Genomic DNA, 23,886 nt, shown 5'->3' on the forward strand with positions numbered 1-23,886 from the left:
TCCATGGGACCAATATAGGGGTGCCTCAAGAAGAGAGGAGGAGGTCATACTAAAAGAAGCTCCAAGCCCTTCACCGATTAAGGAACGCCCAGTGGAGACTTGAGGGAACGGATTAAGACTTAATCAGTTATGCCACTACTATGGACATCTATGTTTAGAGAGAACCTAAACTTTTGGATAATATTTTATATGTTGCAGGCCCATTGATTCTATGCAGAACGTTGGGAAAACTGGGTCCTGAGACCTCCACAGTTGGCTCAAAAGACTCCATACAAGGGCTCCGACAAAGACAGTGTGTGTGTGTGTGTGTGTGTGTGTGACTGTTTCCAACAGTTGGAGTCTCAGACATAGCCAAAAGTACCAAACAAAATAATGCAGCACACTGGAGTCTGTCAGACTCATTGGTCTCTGTCTGTGACTAGTCCAGCGACATTGTTAATTGTGCTCTTCTGCCTATACAATGCAAAGGACAGACCAAATAAGCAACCTTGAGGTGAACCAAGCCAAAAACTGGTTTCCGAGTCATACATTTGGCACTGACAGCATTTTTAAAGTTTGTTTTTATTTTATTTATTTTTTTAATCCAGGGCAAGGCAAGGGGAGAAAGGAATAAATTCCAGCACCAAAGGAAATATATTAGTGGTTTAAAAAAAATAATTCCATTTTATTGGTGAAGCTTACTTCATTAAAAAAGTATGTCGAGAAAAAACAATGAGAAACGCAAATAAACCTTATGTGTTTCGGCCTATAGCAACTACAACCATCTAGTGCTATTTTTATGGTCTTTACAAGGGGGCGTGGCTCACAGGATCCTCTGGGGCGGGTCTAGGCTGCTCAGCATAATTCCCCGTGAGCACTGCCCCCTTGGCAAAGGTCATATAATTAGTCACTAAATAAAATATCCCACATCTCAAACTATACAGCAGATTTAAAAAAAAAAAAAGAAAAACACTTTTACTAGCAGAAGGAATAAAATAAAGGCAAAAATTGGCCACTTTTGATCTGGTGACATGTCCGCTTTAAAATGCTAAGCTTTTATGTTATATATTTGTCAATAGGGTGGAGCTAAAGAGCTCCCTGGTACAAGGTGAAATCAGCTCTAAATGACAGCCTTTGTAGAATTAGCTTTTGCCTTTGCACCTATTCTGCCCTCAATGCAGAAAAAGTGCTGACATTATTGGCAGTAGTTAAATCTACAAGTCACATTTGCTAACTCTCTCCCTTCATAATACGCTAAGAGGAAAAGAGAGAGAGCAGCTAAAATGCAGTTTCTGAATTGGACACCTGATTGTGCCGGACACAAAAGCTTGCATTTAGGAGGCAGAAGTGGCAAAGAGTCCTTTCTACTTGTAGCCGAGGCCGGTGAAAGGCGAGATGCTGGAACCTTGCCGGCTCTGGAGTGCACTTTCTCAGAATCCCAGCCAGGTCCGGAAGCCTGGCCGTGGCGTCGTGCGGTACAGTGGATCAGTATACTTCTCCTGAAAGGAGAGCCCCGGCCCATTGAGTTCATTCTATGACCCGCTCCACTATCTTTTCTTTGGTATGAAAAAAAAACAGGAGCCAAAAAAAAAAAAAAAAAAAAAAGAAGGAATAAACTCTTCCCAAGACTAAATGGAAAGTGGATTAAAACCTGGAATCGAACCAGAGAGGCCGAGCAGCGGGGCGATTCTCAGGGCTTAGCATTGTGCAGACACCTGTAATAACACCGCTCCGGCCACACATGTCACCAATTAGCCCAGAGCTGTCAATCAAATCACACACCTCTTAAACTTAGGAGTGCGAGATCCGGAAGAGATTTATAAAACAAATCTCATTACACCGCCAAGTGCATCATAAGGCGGCAACAGGCTACAGCAGAGGCCGTTACATTCAGGCATATACACGCCGTCTTCTATGCAGCGGCCGCAGACCTTCTGCATTCTGATGGAGCAACTGCGAACCTGTGTGGGCAAATATACCCAGAGGAGGCCATACACAGCAGAGAAGGATTGGGATGGTTGAACAAGCACTGAATTAATTAAATAAGTAGATAATTCCAGCAACTGCAATTGAAAAAGTTTTTTGTTTTTTTTTTAAATGTTTTTAAAATTGAAGGAGTGATCACATTTTTAAGAAACCGCCTAAGCGCTTCAAGCCCAAGCTGGGCCCTCAGTGACTGAATGAACGAATTAATCACCGGCGAGCGATTGTGCCACTGATTAAGCCATTCAGATTTTAGTCTATAGCAGCCAATTTAGTGCAATCTGGCCAAACAAGCGCAATGACATCAGACAACAAATGATCAACAGGACAATACTCTTTCAATAAAAAATAAATAAATAAAACAAAAAAAAAAAAATACCACTAACATCATTTTACAAGATGCCAGTCTGTTCAGCTATAAACGCTAGGACATAACAGATGATTATTTTGGTTATCGAGAAAAAGCATATATAAAACATTTTGTATTATAGAATATAAAGTGTGTGTGTGTGTGTGTGTGTGTGTGTGTGTGTGTGTGTGTGTGTGTGTGTGTGTGTGTGTGTGTGTGTTAGATAGACACATATATATATATATATATATATATATATACACATACATATACATACATACATTTTACACACACTGCTCAAAAAAAAAAAAAATAAAGGGAACACTTCAACAACAGAATATAACTCCAAGTGAGTCAAACTTTATTGAGATCAAACTGTCCACTTAGGATGCAACACTGATTGACAATCAATTTCACATGATGTTGTGCAAATGGAATAGACAACAGATGGAAATTATTAGCAATTATCAAGACACCCTCAATAAAGGAGTGGTTCTGCAGGTGGGAACCGCAGACCCCATCTCAGTACCAATGCTTTCTGGCTGATGTTTTGGTCACTTTTGAATGTTAGTTGTGCTTTCACACTCGTGGTAGCCTGAGACGGACTCTACAACCCACACAAATGGCTCAGCAAGTGCAGCTCATCCAGGATGGCACATCAATGCGAGCTGTGGCAAGAAGGTTTGCTGAGTCTGTCAGCGTAGTGTCCAGAGGCTGGAGGCACTACCAGGAGACAGGTCAGTACACCAGGAGACATGGAGGGGGCTGTAGGAGAGCAACAATGCAGCAGCAGGACCGCTACCTCAGCCTTTGTGCAAGAGGGAATAGGAGGAGCACTGCCAGAGTCCTGCAAAATGAACTCCAGCAGGCCCCAAATGTGCATGTGTCTGCTCAAACGGTTAGAAACAGATTCCATGAGGATGGTCTGAGTGCCCGACGTCCACAGATGGGCTTGTGCTCACAGCCGAACACGTGCAGGCATTTGCCACAGAACACCAGGATTGGCAAATTCGCCACTGGCGCCCTGTGCTCTTCACAGATGAAAGCAGGTTCACCTTGAACACATGTGACAGACGTGACAGAGTTTGGAGACGCTGTGGAGAGCGATCTGCTACCTTCAACATCCTTCAGCATGACCGGTTTGGCAGTGGGTCAGTAATGGTGTGGGGTGGCATTTCTTTGGAGGGCCGCACAGCCCTCCATGTGCTCGCCAGAGGTAGCCTGACTGCCATTAGGTACAGAGATGAGATCCTCAGACCCCTTGTGAGACCATATGCTGGTACGGGTTGGCCCTGGGTTCCTCCTAATGCAGGACAATGCCAGACCTCCTGTGGCTGGAGTTTGTCAGCAAGACGAAGGCAATGAAGCTATGGACTAGCCCGCCCGTTGCCCAGCCCTGAATCCGATTGAGCACATCTGGGACATCATGTCTCGCTCCATCCATCGCCACGTTGCACCACAGACTGTCCAGGAGTTGGCGGATGCTTTAGTCCAGGTCTGGGAGTTGATCCCTCAGGAGACCACCGGCCGCCTCATCAGGAGCATGCCCAGGGTTGGAGGGAGATCATACAGGCACGTGGATGCCACACACTACTGAGCATCATTTCCTTGTCTTGAGGCATTTCCACTGAAGATGTATGAGCCTGTAACTTAATTTTCCACTTTGATTTTGAGCATCATTCCAAATCCAGACTTCCGTGGGATATTAGTTATGATTTATGTTGATCATTTTTAGGTTTTATTGTTCTCAACACATTCCACTATGTAATGAAGATTTACAACTGGAATATTTAATTTAGTGACATCTAGGATGTGGGATTTTAGGGTCCCCCTTATTTTTTTGAGCAGTGTGTGTGTGTGTGTGTGTGTGTGTGTGTGTGTGTGTGCGTGCGTGCGTGCGTGCGTGCGTGCGTGCGTGTGTGTGCGTCCATCTGTCCGTGTAAATAACCAAAACAATCATCTGTTATGTCCTAACTAGTGATGAGCGAGTGTACTCGTTGCTCAGGTTTTCCTGAGCACGCTCGGGTGACCTCCAAGTATTTGTTAGTGTTCGGAGATTAAGTTTTCATCGCAGCAGCTGAATAATTTAAAGCTATTAGCCAGCTTGATTACATGTGGGGATTCCCTAGCAACCAGACAACCCCCACATGTACTCAGCCTGGCTAGTAGCTGTAAATCATTCAACTGAGGCGATGAAAACGAAATCTCCGAACACTAACAAATACTCGAAGGACACCCGAGCATGCTCGGGAAAACCTGAGCAACGAGTATACTCGCTCATCACTAGTCCTAACATTTATAGCTGAACAGACTGGCATCTTCTAAAATGAGGTTGGTAGGAATTTTTTTTGGAGTACGAAAGTCCGTTTTCTCATTGAACAGTCTTCAAAACGTAAAAAAAAAAAAAAAGTACTTTTGGAAACATTGGAATCTGTTAGCTTCCCGACTCTGCGCCAGTTTTTAGAAATCTCCATCGGCTTCATTTTATACAGTTTTCACCGAAGAACAGAAATGCGCGGCGCTCTTACCCATAGGTCGTGCTCTGCAAAATCAAATAGAAGATACACCTTTCTGTCCGCGTGGGAGAGGAACACTTTTTGCAGCGAAATGACATTCGGATGTTTCAGCTCTCGTAGAAGCTACAAAATAAAAAGTAAATACTGCTGCGGGGTGAAATGTGGATGGACACAAGTCATGTAAAACAGTGAAAAAACAGGATTCTAATTTAAAAAGGTGTTTTAAAGGGATCTGAACTATGGGGACCCCCACTGATCCGAAGACTAAAGGGGCTGCAGCAACGATTTAGCAGTGTGCCAGCTCCCATATTCTTCCCTGCACCGGTGGGGAAAGGGCTCCGAAATGATCACTCAGGATTGCAGGACATCCCACTGATCATAAAGAATCGGTCAATGGGAATATTCTTTAAAAGAAAAGCTCCAGGAACTAAATATTACAGAAGTTCCCCTCTACATTGCCAAACCACTGCACTGGAGGGAGGAAAATCCAAAAATGGTTCTTGGAGCTGGGAATATACCGTATATATAAATCCCACAGAACAAGTCTGCAGGTAACACTACGATTTCACTACAGAAACTTGTTGCAGGTTTTTACTGCTCGAGAAGATGAAATTAAAAAAAAAAAAAAAAAGTTTCACAATTTGCAAAAATTATCTGAGTTTTCATTAACTAATGGATATTTCTTTATTAATTTCTTTTCAGTTTTGAGCTAATGATATGCCTGTGCTCTGGGGCGGCCTGTGGGGTCTTCATGTGGTGCCCTGATTAGGTATTCACCAGTATGGCTGCTCACAGCTGTCTGATCCATCACGGACCTGCCGCCTAGCTTACATAATGAAAAAAATACATACATTTAAATATAAATATAATATATTATCTCTCTCTCTTGGGAAAAGAGACCTGCGCTGCAGCTTGTTTGCAAATGTAATGACTTATACACAAATTTAACGCAAAACTGAAAATAAAGAAAAAACAACCACAAGACGGATTTCATCCCCAGGTATTATTGCAATCAGTATAAGGCCGGGGACACACTTAACGTATAAAAAAACGGTCCGTTTTTCACGGCCGAGAATCGCACAAATGTTTCAAAAACAGTGATCCGTGTGCAGTGCGAGGATGCGATTTCCTCGCATCAAATGATCCGTGTGACATCTGTGTGACATCCGTATGCCGAGATTTTCTCGCAAGCTTGCAAAACCGACATCTAATGGATTTATGTGCTCAAATGTTCGGGAAAACATATATACAGTATATATACAGTATATATACATATATATATATATACATATATATATACATATACATATACATATACATATACACATACATATACACATACATATATTTACTTCAGCGCGATCTATGTGAAAAGCCGGTAATTCAATTGCCGGCTTTTCATTTCTCCTTCACAAACCCGACAGGATATGAGACATGATTACATACAGTAAACCATCTCATATCCCCCTTTTTTTTTGCATATTCCACACTACTAATGTTAGTAGTGTGTATGTGCAAAATTTCAGCGCTGTAGCTGCTGAAATAAAGGGTTAAATGGCGGAAAAAATTGGCGTGGGCTCCCGCGCAATTTTCTCCGCCAGAGCGGTAAAGCCAGTGACTGAGGGCAGATATTAATAGCCAGGAGAGGGTCCATGGTTATTGGCCCCCCCGTGGCTAAAAACATCTGCCCCCAGCCACCCCAGAAAAGGCACATCTGGAAGATGCGCCTATTCTGGCACTTGGCCACTCTCTTCCCACTCCCTGTAGCGGTGGGATATGGGGTAATGAAGGGTTAATGCCACCTTGCTATTGGAAGGTGACATTAAGCCAGATTAATAATGGAGAGGCGTCAATTATGACACCTATCCATTATTAATCCAATTGTTTGAAAGGGTTAAAAAACACACACACACATGATTTAAAAGGATTTTAATGAAATAAACACAGCGGTTGTTTTAATATTTTATTGTTCTCTCAATCCATTTGCAATCCCTCGCTTGGATAAAATAATAAAAGCACAAGATACATACCCTCAGGTGAACCGTCACGTCCCACGCGGTAATCCATCTGAAGGGGTTAATTATTTTACAGCCATGAGCTGTGCTAATGCACTCGCTCGTGGTTGTAATCCCCGGGTTAATGAAGGAAAGCTGAGTGATCTGTACTCACATTGAGTTGCGGTGAGGCGCCCTCTGGTGGATGAACTCATGAACTGCAGCCTTGGAAAAGTTCCCACGCTCGAGTTCATATGAGTTCATCCACCAGGGGGCGCCTCACCGCAACTCAATGTGAGTACAGATCACTCAGCTTTCCTTCATTAACCCGGGGATTACAACCACGAGCGAGTGCATTAGCACAGCTCATGGCTGTAAAATAATTAACCCCCTTCAGATGGATTACCGCGTGGGACGTGACGGTTCACCTGAGGGTATGTATCTTGTGCTTTTATTATTTTATCCAAGCGAGGGATTGCAAATGGATTGAGAGAACAATAAAATATTAAAACAACCGCTGTGTTTATTTCATTAAAATCCTTTTAAATCATGTGTGTGTGTTTTTTAACCCTTTCAAACAATTGGATTAATAATGGATAGGTGTCATAATTGACGCCTCTCCATTATTAATCTGGCTTAATGTCACCTTCCAATAGCAAGGTGGCATTAACCCTTCATTACCCCATATCCCACCGCTACAGGGAGTGGGAAGAGAGTGGCCAAGTGCCAGAATAGGCGCATCTTCCAGATGTGCCTTTTCTGGGGTGGCTGGGGGCAGATGTTTTTAGCCACGGGGGGGGGGGCCAATAACCATGGACCCTCTCTAGGCTATTAATATCTGCCCTCAGTCACTGGCTTTACCATTCTGGCGGAGAAAATTGCGCGGGAGCCCACGCCAATTTTTTCCGCCATTTAACCCTTTATTTTAGCAGCTACAGCGCTGAAATTTTGCACATACACACTACTAACATTAGTAGTGTGGAATATGCAAAAAAAGGGGATATGAGATGGTTTACTGTATGTAAACCATGTCTCATATCCTGTCGGGTTTGTGCAGGAGGAATGAAAAGCCGGCAATTGAATTACCGGCTTTTCAATAGAACACCGCTGCGTATTTCTCGCAATGCACACGCATGGTCCGTGTGGAATCCGATTTTTTCTCGCACCCATAGACTTGCATTGGCAAGTCTCGGCCGAGATACGCTGACAATCGCAGCATGCTGCGAGTTCCCTCGGATCCGAAATACGGTGGAGAAAAAAAATCGGATGATGGGAGCTGCACCATAGATTAACATTGGGCCGAGTGCTATGCGATTTTTTATCGCATAGCACTCGTCCGTATTACGGTCTAGTGTGACCCCGGCCTAACGGCCCAGACCTGACACTGTAGGGTACGGAGCACAATCCTGCTGACAGGTCCCTTTAAGCTCGCTTCCCTAGTAGCAATCATTATGCAATGTGGCCTAGAAACACGTGCAGTTCACAGCAATAACGTCATGTGCAGGTTTGTGGCATATTGTGGGGTGCTGCTGTACTGGGCTGCAAACACCACAGGAAACCCAGCATCAAAGCACGACACCCGGTAAAGCACTGACGGCGCAGCTCTAGCATATAACAACAATGACAACACACAAGGGGACGTGCCGGAAAGTGACCACAATAAAGGAGCGCGGACGCCACCCACGATTGTGCTTACCGCGATCTCTCGGCACGCAGACATAGATATCCCAGTACCTTCTATTTGTTTCAGCGCATAATCTCGATCATCTTTCCTAAAACAAGGTAAAAGCAGGACAGGATTAGAGCGGCGGCTACAAATCAGTCAGGACACGACCAAATAAAAAATGTCATCTGTGAACAAGCGATGGATCACAGAGGTTCTTCTCCAGGACAGACATCAGAATCTAGAAGTATACAATCCCGGATTTATCCATCAATCCATTCATCCACCCTTAGGATGGGCCGTCTATACATGACCGGTGGTCCCACACCCGGCACCTATCAGCTGATTGCATACATACAGAGCCATCTTTGGAGACATTTCCACCCTGCATTCAAACAAATGCAGTTATATGGAGTCGGACGAACACTCCCTGAATTTCCCTTTTTAAGGGAATCGGACACCACGTTTTTGCAATGTAATCAGAGCAGCATTATGTAGGGGCAGAGACCCAGATTCCAGCAATGTGCCACTTGTTGGGCTGGGTGCTGTCATTCTGATACAATCACAGTTCTATCTGATTCCGGTCTAGCAGTGCTCTGAATGCCGAGCTCTGTATAATCCCGCCCACAGCACTGATTGGCAGCTTTCTGTGTACACTGTGTATAGGCAGAAAGATGACAATGTGTGGGAAGGGTTAGACAGAGCAGATTTTTTAGGAGGCAGGAGACACCTAGTCCTGCAGTGATAATTTCCTGCTGATAAAATGCTCATTGTATTGAAATAAAAACACAGCCTGGTAAGTGACATATTACTGGAATCAGGCTCTCAGCCCCTACATCATGCTGCTCTCAGAATACATAGACAATACTGCTGACAGATTCCCTTTTAAAAGGGAACCTGTCAGCACAGAATGACTGTTCAAACCAAGTACAGTCGCTTGATGCATCATGGCGGGATCAATTATTTAACTGCACTTTCTACCTTCTTGCTTTCTCCTCCCCCCTCTTTGATGGACAGCTTTGGCTTCATGGATCCAGAGAAGGGCAGAGACCGTGGGAAAATAAATAAGTGGAAGGGCTAACGTGAGGACTGAGCGCCTGTGCTTGGTTTGGACAGTCATTCTGTGCTGACAAACTCCCTTTAACACGATCGAGTACTTAGTACCAAATATAATACATGAATTTATATCTATTTTTAATACACTTCCATATAAAAAGGATTACTACCCAGGCAGTGTTTAGGCCCACTAATCAGAGTCCTGGAAGCCGAGGATGTGGCCCGGCTCTCTATACACAGGCTCCATTATTTCTACGAGACGCCCTTGTATTGGAACAACCACTACAGCGGAGAAGGTACCAGGTGGACAGAAGAGTGCAGCACACGGCATAAATTGGTTTGATTAAACCACAAAAAATATATGTCGAACGCAAACACTAAATACTGGCAAGTGCACGCCGCCATGTACACGAGGTCTAACACAGGTCTGCATCTGGGAGAAAATAACAGTGCCACACCTGTACACAGGTGGGTCCCAGTATTGCAGCTTCTCTAAATTCACATTGTGTATGGTTACAATTACTTTAAGTGCTTGTAAAAACCAGGGTTCTGGGGTCAGTAAGCCAAACCTCAGACTCCTTGATTTCCCTGACTTCCGACCCCACAGCACTGCCGCACTACTGAGCATGTAAATAAATGCACCCTGACGAAGCTGGGGGTGAAACGCGCATAGGGGCCATTGGACCGGGCTACACACATATTCCCAGTTGGACATCACTAGATATAAGTACAGTCCACCTCCATAAGTAGATACAGGTCTCCTTAGGACAGTCATATGATCGACTAGGGCACTCATTTATTTACCGCCATGTGTTTTCCCTGTATACTATGGGTGTATTGGTCAGTCTTTTTAGGAGAACCCTGCTTTACTATTTAGTTATTTTTATCTTTGTATTAATTAAAGATGTATATTTTATGAGACTACTGCATTCATCTTCCATGTGCTGGCATCATGTACATAATGAATCTGCTGGGAAGGCGAAACACACTGCCTCTATCCAAAGCAGGGGCCTCAAACTCAGCTAGGTAAATGGGCCGCACAGAAAAAAAGTCTGAATTTGATGGGCCGCATTATTTGCGGGAGGAGATGACGCTTTCAGGGATACCATTTTTTTTTTACTCTACCTTAAAAAAATAAAATATTAACATTCTTGGGGTGGTTTTTTAATGGTATTCATTGTATGAGTTATGGCACGGTTTAATAGCCTGTGGGTCATTAAGGATGAGGCAACGCCAAACGTATTATTTGGTTTCATTTTTACATAAAATAGCTGTGTTAGCAGCCACAATCCAGAACTAGAAGCTGACGGCTATTGAACGCAGGTGAATCGGGATGTGATCATGTGATCACTGAACCGTGTGGATTCACCGCATTCAATACATTTCTATTGATGTAATTTCTCTTGCAGAGACTAGAATGCCCGCAAGATAGACATGCTGCAGTCTGGAGAGACAGGCCACATGTCAGTCTCCGCGGGTGTTCCGCTGGCGTCTGTGGACGAATAGTGGGCATGAGTCAAACCTGCAGCAATTTTTGATCATGGGCACATACATATTCCAGGCAAAATATTTTTCATACTTTGAAGACTTTTAATAGACAAAAAAACCTTCAAAACAATTTTTTTGTCCCACAATTGGCCCCATTCAGTAATTATGTGTTACAATCGGCTCCATATAGCAATTCTGGCCAACATCCCCCATGCTGGGCCCCTGCCTGTAATGTCCCCCACATTGGGCCCCCTTCCTGTAATAATGTCCCCCTTCCTGTAATAAGGTCCCCCCACGCTGGGCCCCCTTCTTGCAATAATGTCCCCCCCACGCTGGGCCCCCTTCCTGTAATAATGTCCCCCCCACGCTGGGCCCCCTTCCTATAATAATGTCCTCCCACGTTGGGCCCCCCTTCCTGTAATAATGTCCCCCCATGCTAGGCCCCCTTCCTGTAATAATGTCCCCCCCATGCTGAGCCCCTTTCTGTAATAATGTCCCCCCCATGCTGAGCCCCTTTCTGTAATGATGTCCCCCCCATGCTGGGCCCCCTTCCTGTAATAATGTCCCCCCATGCTAGGCCCCCTTCCTGTAATAATGTCCCCCCCATGCTGGGCCCCCTTCCTGTAATAATGTCCCCCCCATGCTGTGCCCCTTTCTGTAATAATGTCCCCCCCATGCTGGGCCCCCTTCCTGTAATAATGTCCCCCCATGCTGGGCCCCCTTCCTGTAATAATGTCCCCCCATGCTAGGCCCCCTTCCTGTAATAATGTCCCCCCATGCTAGGCCCCCTTCCTGTAATAATGTCCCCCCCATGCTCAGCTCCTTCCTGTAATAATGTCCCCCCATGCTGGGCCCCTTCATGTAATAAAGGAAAATACCTTAGTAACTGGCCCAAGGAGGTGTAAAAAAATAAAATAAAATTTTTTAAAAAATGATACCTTTGTCTCGATGCTGCTCCCCTGTGCTCAGCAGCCCCCACTATGTTTAATCTGGTCATTCAACTCAACTGGAAGGTGGGCTCGGGAGAAATACCTGTGAGCTGAAGGTGCAAACAGCCATTCTGATAATATAATACACCACTAAATATTGTTTTGACGGCAGAAAATAAATGCAGTAAAAACGATGTGCACACGCTCAGGATGCAGTAGCAGTAAGAACGCTGCGGTTTTATTTGGAAAAAAAAAAAAAAAAAAAAGCTGAAAGCTGCAATGCTGCAGATAGGAAACCGCTACAAATCTGCAAGGAAATAAGCAGCGTGTGCCTGAGATTACAGAAATCCCCTTCACTATGTCGGTAAAATAAAGTGTTTTGGTTTTTTTAAAGGCACAAATATAGGGTGTGAACATACTCTTGTTGTTTTTGATAGTGTGAGTCCTGTTCACACAGGAAGATAGATGATGAGAAAGATTTTTCAGCCGCCACAAACTTGCAAGGACCCTCCACCAATGTGCAGCTCTTCAGTGATCAAACTGCCTTCTTCACTTTCATCCACTACAGTTTCTATAGCCGACCATTGTGTCAAACCCTCAATGTTGCCAATTATTGGGTGCTTTTTGAAAAGAGCTTGAACAGCACATCTGGAAACCCCAGTCCTTGCTGATACACTATAACTACCTTGTGTCTTGCTCCTGTACTCATTCTTGCCATTGTGTGTTATCTGTGACATGAAACTGTCTTCCACAACCTCACCATTTGGCTGTTCCTCACCCAGTTTTAAGCCTCCTACACCTGTTTTACTTAACCTACATATAAGTGATCATACACCTGACTATCCTACAAAATCCACGGCTTTGTACGGCTATGTGCACACGTCACGATTTGCAGAAATTTCCTGAACAAAACCGGACTTTTTCCCCGCAGGGAATCCACATGTGTTTTTCGTGCAAATTTTTCGCGTTTTTTTCCGGAGCTTCCCAATGCATTAAATAGCGGAAAATTCGCAAAAAAATCCGCAAAATTAATGAACATGCTGCGTTTTTCTCCGCGATGCGTTTTATTCACGGAAAAAAAACGCAACATATGCACAAAAATAGCGGATTGCATTCTATTTAATAGGATGCGTTTATTGCGCGGTTTTAATCGCAAAAAAACGTGAACAATCCGGAATGTGTGCACACAGCCTTACAAGTGGATCTAGAAGAATTGCTGCTGTGTTGAAGGAAAAGGGCGGTCACACCAAATGTTGGAAAGATTTACATTTCACTTTTACTCGTTTTTAGGTTATGTGCAGGGCTGGCCCGAGAGATTACAGTGCCCTAGGCGAAACTATTTTGTTGTGCCCCTACTACTTTTAACATACCTCCCAACTTTTGAAGATGGGAAAGAGGGACAGTTTGCGGCTACGCCTCTAACCACACCCATTCATAACTAGCCACACCCATATCCACGTCCCAACCACACCCATTTAGCACTGCTGATCACACTGTTTCATAAAGAATAATTATAAACAAAAAAATATGGCCACACAGTGCTCCATACGGTATAATGGCCACACATGATGCTCCATACTGTATAATGGCCACACATGATGCTCCATACTGTATAATGGCCACACATGATGCTCCATACTGTATAATGGCCGCACATAGCTACTCCTACACACGCGGCTGCGCTCCGTACACAGCGCTCCGCACACCTCGTACACACGCGGCTCCGCTCCGTACACATTTAGCTCCGCTCCATACACCTCATACACACACGACTCTGCTCCGTACACCTCATACACACACGGCTCCGCCCCATACACCTCATACACATTCAGCTCCGCTCCATACACCCTTTGCCTTTTGAAAAGATTTTTTATAATTTTTTTCTATTCTTTCTCTGGCGCCCCCTTACGGTCGGCGCCCTAGGCGGCCGCCTAGTTCGCCTATACGTTCGGGCCGGCCCTGGCTATGTGCCCACTTTGGAGAAATGCTGCAGAAATGTCCGCAGCATTTCCGCAACTCCCTGCCGCGGGTAAAACGCATGCCAAATTTGAATGCGTTATCCCGCAAAACTCAAGCGTTTTTAGCTTGCAGAATGCTTGCGCTTTACAAGCGATTTGAAGCATCAATTGGAAAAGTGAATGACAGGTTGGTCACACTTGTCAAACATAGTTCTTGACAAGTGTGACCAACTTTTTACTATTGATGCTGCCTATGCAGCATCAATAGTAAAAGACAGAATGTTAAAAATAATTTAAAAAAAAATTAAAAATATGGTTATTCTCACCTTCCGGCAGCCCCCGATCTCCTCAGCGGCGCTCCCGGTACGTTCCGTTCCCAGGGATGCTTTGCACGAAGGACCTTTGACGTCACGGTTGTGTGACCGCGTCGTCATCTCAGGTGATTCGCGCAATGCATCCCTGGGAACGGAAGCCGCCGCCTGCACCGCTGAGAGGCAGGAGGACTCCTGGGGCCATCAAAAGGTAAGTATATCCCTATTTTTTATTTTCTTTTTTTTTTTTTTTTTACAGGAATACAGTACCCAGGGCCTAAAGTGAGCGTTTAAATGCAATCCTATGGTGGAGGAATCGCCTTGATTCCGCAGAAATAATGAACATGCTGCTGATTTTACCGCTATGCGATTCCGCAGCGGGAAAATCCACAGCATGGGCACAGCAACTGCGGAATCCCATAGGATTGCATGAGAATGCGTTTTGTAAGCGTTTAAGCGTTTCCGCTGCGGCAGAAACGCATAAAAAACCCAACGTGGGCACACAGCCTTACTTTATTTTCAATAATTAACAAAATGCAAACTATTGACACTTCTTTTTCTAGCGTTGTTACATTGCAGCATTTTTCATACACCGACGTTTGCACAGCGCTGTACATCATTAACGAATTAACAATTGGTAGTAAATTACCAGATCCAATGAGCGTGGAATCAAGCCAATCCCGGGGACCGGTCAATTTTCAATATTTTTCATTCGCCCAAATAAATCGACCAACGACCCAATACTTTCTCTTTCTCAAGGTACAGATGAGACAACAGGGCACAAAATCATGTTAGTAAGATCCCTGAAGGCTCCGCAGCTCTGCCTTTATCAGAGCCAGCAGACCTGACAACCTGCCACACTGATAATAAACACTGCAGTCATTATTACTTATCAGTCTGCCGGATACACACACAACCCTACACTTATCAGGACTGCAAAATCCATCCCTGGTGCCCTGCACCGTTCTCAGACTACTGGTCAGGATATCGGTATATGCAATGCTTACATTGTGAACCCCGGATACAAAACATCAATACAGGCAGAGAAAGGAAAAAAGATACATCGCAATCTTGCAATTTTCACAATGACCACAGGGGCTTTACTTAGACTCCTACTTCCTGTCCGTCAAGAAGACTTTTCAGCAGGCTCCTTATCAGAGGCAGGATTACACTGAAAGGCAACGCCTCTATACACAGTGGATAGCGTATTGGTAGCGCATGATCCACCAATCGCAACAGATGTCACAGCGGACCCTGCCCCTCTCCTGTCCCAATGACCTTTGCACACGCTTATTAGATGCTTCAATGCAAAAAGATAGAGTCGGGATCTGACCATTGCAGCTAATTAATTTGTGGATTTCCTGAAATAAACAGGAAATTAATAGTAAAAAAAAAAAAACAAGTACCAAGTTTTTATTTTTTAAAAAAGCTTGTGATATGGAAAAAAATAAATAAATAAATAAAAGACTGCCAATAGTAAAAAAAAGATAATTTAGCACAAAAAAAAAAAAAGACAAATAAGGTAATTTTCTGATGACACAATTCCTTTAAAAAGGGGTAGTCAGCTCAATTACGCACTGGGAGGGGAGAGAGCCGCCCAATACCTGCCGACTGTGCGTGCACCCTGGCAGGCATCTGCGCCGCTCGCCTCCCGATGTACAAGTGACGGGCACCAACCACTGATGTGATCCCAACAAACTAGACTTGACAAGTGGTTAAAGTCAGAAGGCAATATATTCATCCTTGGCAATGAAAGGGTACCCCAACAAGGAGTTGTGAGATCACAGAGGGGCGTCCGCTGTTCAGTATAATCTTATGGGTACAGTGGAGACGAGGTCCCTCGGGAGGACTTGTCCCGTCCCATCCTCTATTACACAGACTAACCTTTGATGTAGATGGGCAGTGTGCGCACCTAGATTACCTGCATTTCAGAAAGAGCCATCATGTAAGTGTTCCTGAGACAACACTCTCGGGACACGATGATTATTCTGCATTTTTCACGTTTAATTTTCAGTTCTAGGTAAGCGAGTGGATGGAGACTAGCCGATATGTCGTCTCCCGTACATAAACAGGAGAGCAGGAATCCCTTATTGCCATGTAGCGCTTTCAGATAAGGTCCCTGTAGGGAAAGGGGCACATTATAAATCCCTTTTATCAGCTCTTTGCCTCTCATTGCACTGTCAGCTCTGCTGTACTGCCCTTCCTCTCACACTGACTGTCCAGAGGAGAGCAACTTTTGAGCACATCAGACATAAGCGTGATTACAGATCCAGACAGGCAGTGGGGGAAAAGGGGCACTACAGAGGAGGTGACAGTGTCATGAGATGAGGAGAGATGATTGAAGGGTTTGTAATGTAACACAGCTAAACTCCGCTGTACTGGCCCCAACCTCCACAGGGACCTTAACTGAAAGGAGCGAGTCACCGGGGAGTTAAACCAGGAGATCAGAGCTGTATCCATTACATCTCATACACTGAAAAACCTAAACAATGGCAGGGACGTATTCTTAACTCTTTGGGTGCCAAATATTTTGATTGCTAATATCGCTGCAACAAATACGTGAAATAGTAAGAAAAAAAAAAAGCAGATTTCACCTTAAGCAAGCTGAATACTGCCTCTTTACCACCTCCTGTTGCCTTCCTAGTAACCTCAGGAACATGAAGCAATTGGCAGCCTTTTCTTAGCTTGAATGAGCCAAAAGTCCTCTAAAAAAGCACTACCTGCCAGAGAGAAGAGACCCTGAATGCTTTATCTTCCTACATAACCAAAGTGATCTAAAGATACCTGCAACATTAAGGGTACCGTCTCACAGTGGCACTTTGGTCGCTACGACGATACGATCCGTGATGTTCCAGCGATATCCATACGATCTCGCTGTGTCTGACACGCTACTGCGATCAGGGACCCCGCTGAGAATCGTACGTCGTAGCAGATCGTTTGGAACTTTCTTTCGTCGCTGGATCACCCGCTGTCATCGCTGGATCGGTGTGTGTGACACCGATCCAGCGATGTGTTCGCTTGTAACCAGGGTAAACATCGGGTTACTAAGCGCAGGGCCGCGCTTAGTAACCCGATGTTTACCCTGGTTACCATTGTAAATGTAAAAAAAAAAAACAACACTACATACTTACATTCCGGTGCCCGTCACGTCCCTCGCCGGCGACTTTCCGCACTGACTGAGTGCTGGCCGTAAAGTAAAAGCAGAGCACAGCGGTGACATCACCGCTGTGCTTTACGGCCGGCACTGACACAGTCAGTGCGGGAAGCAGACGGCGAGGGACCTGACGGACATCGGAATGTGAGTATGTAGTGTTTTTTTTTTTTTACATTTACTGCGCTTAGTAACCCGATGTTTACCCTGGTTACCCAGGGACTTCAGCATCGTTGGTCGCTGGAGAGCTGTCTGTGTGACAGCTCTCCAGCGACCACACAACGACTTACCAACGATCACAGCCAGGTCGTATCGCTGGTCGTGATCGTTGGTAAATAGTTTAGTGTAACGGTACCCTTAGGCTATGTGCACACGTTCAGGAATATCTGCAGAATTTTCCTGAACGAAATCGGACTTTTTCCGCAGGAAATCCGCGCGCGTTTTTTGCGCGTTTTTTTCAGGAGCTTCCCAATGCAATAATATAGCGGCAAAAACGCGCAAAAATCTGCAAAATTAATGAACATGCTGCATTTTTTCGTAGAAAAAAAAAATGCAGCATGTGCACAAAAATTGCGGAACGCATTGAACTGATGAGATGCTTAATGTAAGGTTTTTTTAGCGTTTTTTTCCTGCTGAAAACAGCCGAAAAATTTGAAAAATCCTGAATGTGTGCACATAGTCTTAAAGTCATGAAAGAGGGACAGTAAAAATAGACATCAGTGCGTCCATAGCAGACATCCGGTTATAATGTCTCCTCATTACTGGTCAGAAATCAAGGCTGAAATCGCCCTGCAAAGCTGAAGGCATATCTGTGCTTTACGCAATGATGAGACATCTGTCCCACAAACTTCCTGCCCAGAAGATGACAGACAGGTCGGGGTAAGATCAGCCTGGAGATCCGTCTGGGTCAGACTCCAATCAGCTTTTCTACTTTAGATTAAAAGGGTTTACCATGGAATAAAAACATATTTTAAGCAGTCTGAGCCCTTTAAAAAAATATAGAAAGTAGTCATACTTGTAACACTCATTTCAATGCTTACCGCTAGTTCCAAATCCCCCAAAATTGTAAATGCCCTTGTTAGATAATCAATGGCTAAGGAGGGTCATTTATTGGTTGAGTGGGCATTTTCCATCCATTTCCAGTGTGTGTTGAGATTAGACCAGGAACTAGACCACTGTAGGGACTGGGCAAGCGTCAGAATAGTAGCAGGAGGGGATCATAGAGATACCCCCCCACTTAGGAAGAGTTCCGAGCAATACCCACCATAGGTGTGCTCCCAGAAATTTCCCCAGTGGTCAAAGCAGCAACTCCCTTCCCCAGCTGATTACTGAAGAGTCCATTTCCCATTACACCCTCCTACAGAAATGCTCCTTCTCCTGGCAGAAAACACTATCTAAAAATGGCCAATTCCCAGCGGGATGTCCACATGGTGCAATCCCAAAAAATTATAATAAACTCCGAAAAATTGCAGACAAATTTTAGCCCAAGCCTCCAACCTCCACATCCCTGTGGCCGTTCCAATTTCCTGTAATGCCAAGCGCAGTGAAAACTGATGAAACATCTCCCTCATGTTCTTGCTCCTTGTAATCGGCCTAGTAAGAGTAGTTTGTTGACAGTCTACAGGAAAGGGCAGAGCTAAGCCGGCCTGTTATGGCCCTAGAAGCTCTAGTGTGGTCCTCTGCCTTAGCAAATACTAATGAGCAACAGCCATGTCCTACCAGCAGTGACCGTGAACCAGCAGAGTCCTATGGGCCATCAGGCTTTATTTCAGGCCAGGAATTGCAGCCATAACATTGACCGAAAAATACCTCCACCACACGGTCATCTGAATCTCGCCTTACCAGAAATACCCGTGTGGTAGCAGAGTCAGTAGGTCAAAGCCCGGAGTGGAACACAGAAGACGTTTCATGGACAAATAATCACTCCTAGCTCTCCTCTTGGTGTTGGCCAACTGTTTCTTCAGACTTCCACCCCCCCAAACGTATCTACAGTTGGACACGAGATCGATCAGAGTCCAAGATCTTCTAATCTTCTACATACATAGCGCAAGAGATGAAAGTACTCGTTTTCTTTAAAGTAACATAAACCAGATTATTTATAAATAATTAAAAGCCAACTGCGGCAGATATTTTTACCCAAATTGTTATTTTTTTCTATATGTGATTATGGTGGTGGTAATCCTGCTAGACCATGATAGCCGGGAGATGTTCACTGACTTTTTGCATGATGTTGTATACAAAGGTATGATAGGCGCATCAGCTGTTGTGTACAGTGTTATTTATTATAGTTATCTGTCATTGTTGTCCTGCCTGTAATGATGAGACTTCAGAAAAGTCACCTTTACATAACAGAAAATGTCAATCTATTATGGGGCTCAAAATTCAAAGTTTGTCTATATAGAATCTTGCATGAATTTGAACAAAAGTCCATTCTCTGTGGACTTACTTTCTTTAATATGGAGACCTGAAATCCAATCTACTAGTTAATTATTTGTCACAATCTTGGCATGAAAATGCAGATATTTTAGAGTTTTTATAGTCAAAGTCCAAAAATGACATCCTGACAGATGCACTCTTGCATCAGCGCATTTTTAACCCCCAACGCAGCGTTTATTATTTAAGGGAACATTTGACACATTATTCAGGTCGCCTCGACCACAGGTAGTTTGACTCGGAGCCCGGCTGCGACATTCCAAACATTAGGGGTTTTCTACAGACACACACGTGCTTCTCACTAAGGCCGGGTTCACATTAGCACATGTGTGCACAGCGTATACCTGCGTACTGATCCACATGCGTCTTGCATACATATATTTAACATTGTGTACGCAGGGACATGCGTTTCCATCAGTTCGCATGCGGATGCGTTTGCATGCGTCGTTTAGTGGTGTGCGGCGAATGCAACATGTTGCATTTTTTGAGGCATCAATTATGCACAGGCATACGCATGAGTGCATCAAAACAACGCATTACTGTCTATGGGAACGCACTGGTGCACAAAGAAAAGCGATACGCATGTCCAATTCAGACTGTGCATGTCCTGGAAATTATTTCACCACGTCCACCATGCACATAAACAACGCAAACGCATGCCAAAACGCATGCACACGCAGATCATTAGATCATCAAAAAGTTAATTAATTTCAGTTCTTCAATACAAAAAGTGAAACTCATTATATAGTCATTACAAAGAGTGATCTATTTCATGTGTTTATTTCTGTTAATGTTGATGATTATGGCTTACAGCCAATGAAAACCCAAAAGTCATTATCTCATAACACCAGCTTGAAAAATGATTTTAAAATCTGAAATGTTGGCCTACTGAAATGTATGTTCAGTAAATGCACTCAATACTTGGTCAGGGCTTCTTCTGCATCAATTACTGCATCACTGCGGCGTGGAGGTGATCAGCCTGTGGCACTGCTGAGGTGTTATGGAAGCCCAGGTTGCTTTGATAGCAGCCTTCAGCTCGTCTGCATTGTTGGGTCTGGTGTCTCATCTTCCTCATGACAATAGATTCTCTATGGAGTTAAGGTCAGGCGAGTTTGCTGCCAATCAAGCACATGTACTTTTGGCAGTGTGGACAGGTGTCAAGTCCTGCTGGAGGATGAAATTTCCATCTCCAAAAAGCTTGTCGGCAGAGGGAGGATGACATGGCTCCCCAAACCATCACCGATTGTGGACACTTAACACTAGACCTCCAGCAGCTTGGATTGTGGCCTCTCCACTCTTCCTCCAGACTCTGGGACCTTGATTTCCAAATTAAATACAAAATTTACTTTCACCTGAAAACATCTTGGACCACTGAGCAACAATCCAGTTCTTTTTCTCCTTGGCCCAGGTAAGATGCTTCCCACGTTGTCTATTGGCCATGAGTGGCTTCATACAAGGAATGTGACACTTGTGGCCCATGTCCTGGGTGTGTGTGTGTGTGTGTGTGTGTGTGTGTGTGTGTGTGTGTGTGTGTGTGTGTGTGTGTGTGTGTGTGTGTGTGTGTGTGTGTGTGTGTGTGTGTGTGTGTGGTGGCGGCTCTTGAAGCAATGACTCCAGCAGCAGTCCACTCCTTGTGAATCTCCCCCAAATTTTTGAATTGCCTTTTCTTAATCCTTTCAAGGCTGCGGTTATCCCGGTTGCTTGTGCACTGTTTTTCTACCACACTTTTTCCTTCCACTCAATTTTCCATTAATATGCTTGGATACAGCACTCTGAACAGCCAGTTTCTTTACCAATAACCTTTTGTGGCTTACCCTCCTTGTGGAGTGTGTCAATGACTGCCTTCTGGACATCTGTCAAGTCAGCTGTCTTCCCCATGATTGTGGAGCCTACTAAAACAGACTAAGACGTCTCCAAGCTCCTGACCTGAACACCCATGGTCAGTCTGTAGCAGCCTTAGAAACACACTGGGCCTAAAGAAGAGTGGAACATGCGTAATATTTCTACCTGGAGCGTAGAGGACGTCCAACAGTAGATAGCCTCTTTACTGTCAATCAAGTGGTGGAGGCTGGGACCAGACAGGCAGAAGGGGAGCACGGGACCGGGACGGGAACTTTGCATATTGATAGCAAGACCAGTTTTGTCTTCTACAGTTGTGAACGCCTGGCGTGCACAGGACCATTAGTTATAATGTAACATCGGGTCACGGACCACATACTAGGACCACTCAGGAGGGCAGGCCTCTGGCTCATACTAGGGTGCGTCTATGGCCTGTAATGTGTGCACTGACATTCTCTACTACACAGATTCACAGATTCTGTGTCTGGCTGAGCTATTTACAGCGCAGACGATGAGAATGAGAGTCATACACCCAAGAGGGGAACAAAACAACGGGAAGAGGATGCCCAAAGGGATCACACAAAGACGAAGCGTCAACTGGGAGCAGTCTGTCCCTGCTGCCTCAAAGAATGGAGATCAGGCCGTCCTGCAGCACCATCACCACTAGGGGCGCACCATGTTCGGTCTCCCATTCACTGGCAAGCCATAACATTAAAACCAGTAAAGAACGCCAATCATAGAATGGTATCTGTCAAGGGGTAGAATATTTTCGGCAGTAAGACGATCTCATGGAAGAAGGGGGAAATGGGAACCACCAAGTTGTGAATCTGGATGCCTGGGTCAGAGCATCTCGATAACAGCAGATCTTGTAGAAGTACCTATGGTGCAGAGGACCACCAGTAATGTGCAATAGGGTTATGGGTGCCTAAGGGTGATTGTTGATCAAGGAGGTGAAGACCAAGTTGTCTGGTTTGATCCCACAGAGGAGTCTACTGAAAAACAAGCTGATGAAAAAGATAATCCTGGCTTCATTGGTGCTGTCTGACATAGGGATATTGAAGACCATCAATACCAGATTGGTGGTGGTCTGACAACCGGGACCACCACCATTCAGCTGTTATCTCTTGGACAGAGCCAGAAGAGCACAGAGGCCCATGCCAATAACGTCAGCTCTGCTCCTATTCAGCTGATCGGTGGTGGTGCCGGGAGTCAGACCCTCAACCACCTGACATTCATGATTTTCTTAAGGATAAGGCATGAATATCACTTGCATGGACAACTCCTTTAACATTGATCAGTGTATTCTGTGCAGCAGTTTTCTTTCGCTTATGTGCCTCCTTTCATCCCACCACAGTTTACACTTTCCTGCATAGCGGAAACCCAAAAATTGCAAACTGTTATACTTTCCTACATTAAAAGGAAAAAAACAAACAAACACTGTATACAGACACATACTATCCTGCTGACACCCAAAAGGACACTTAGGTCCCATGGGCCTGATGAAGAACAAAGACTACATCCGATGCATGCAGATTTCCCAGAGTATTCCAACGTGTACAACTGAATGTGGTCCGAGCACAGCGGCATCTTGTAGACTACCCACACAATATTATTTCACAGGATCTTCCTTATAGGACTTTAAGCTATGCTCGCTTTCTTTAAAAAGGGAATTTGTCAGCAAGACCACCCCCTGCCAAACCTCAAATATGGACATGAAAGTCTTTGAAATGTAACTCTATTGACACTTTTATATCTTCTATCTGTTGCTGCAGTCCTGAGTCATTAGCATTTCATTCCTGAGTAAATGAGGTGACAGCACTTCTTGAGCCTGTGCCTCCCTTCCCAGCACCAGCCTCTTTCGTTTGACAGCTCACAGATTTCCTTGCCTGCCCCCCAACGCCATCAATCAGGCTAAAGAGAGGGTGGTCCTCCGCAGGGGCTGCCCGAAAAAGCAAAGCACGGCGCTGGGCAGCCCCATAAGGAATGAATACAGCAAAGGTCGAGCCTGTGCACTGCGACTCCATATTAACGGGGGAAGTATCAGCACAGGTCCGAGCAGTTAGATCCCCACCAATCAGTACGTTATCTATCCCATCCCCTGCTTACTGTCACCAGACCACCCATCTAAAGCCATTAGCGCTCACACGTCTGGCTGCACTGACAAATTAGGGTAATAAAACATAAAAGATACGAACAGCCGAAATACGCTACCAGGAACCACAGCCCCAAATCATTAT

General features: G+C 44.7%; 1 protein-coding gene across 2 annotated transcripts in view; it reads right to left on the minus strand.

The window, feature by feature from the left end:
* Positions 1–23,886, minus strand: part of CDK8 (cyclin dependent kinase 8) — a 55,032-nt gene that overhangs the window by 23,678 nt on the left and 7,468 nt on the right. For both annotated transcript variants that reach the window (XM_077298310.1, XM_077298311.1), the window contains exons 2-3: positions 8,518–8,593; positions 4,840–4,950 (exon numbers count right to left, since the gene is read on the minus strand). In XM_077298310.1, the coding sequence (XP_077154425.1) occupies positions 4,840–4,950; positions 8,518–8,593 (187 nt within the window). The remainder of the gene's footprint in view (positions 1–4,839; positions 4,951–8,517; positions 8,594–23,886) is intronic.

This window comes from Ranitomeya variabilis, chromosome 3 (genome assembly GCF_051348905.1).
Source record: "Ranitomeya variabilis isolate aRanVar5 chromosome 3, aRanVar5.hap1, whole genome shotgun sequence".
In the NCBI taxonomy this organism is placed as follows: Eukaryota; Metazoa; Chordata; class Amphibia; order Anura; family Dendrobatidae; genus Ranitomeya; species Ranitomeya variabilis.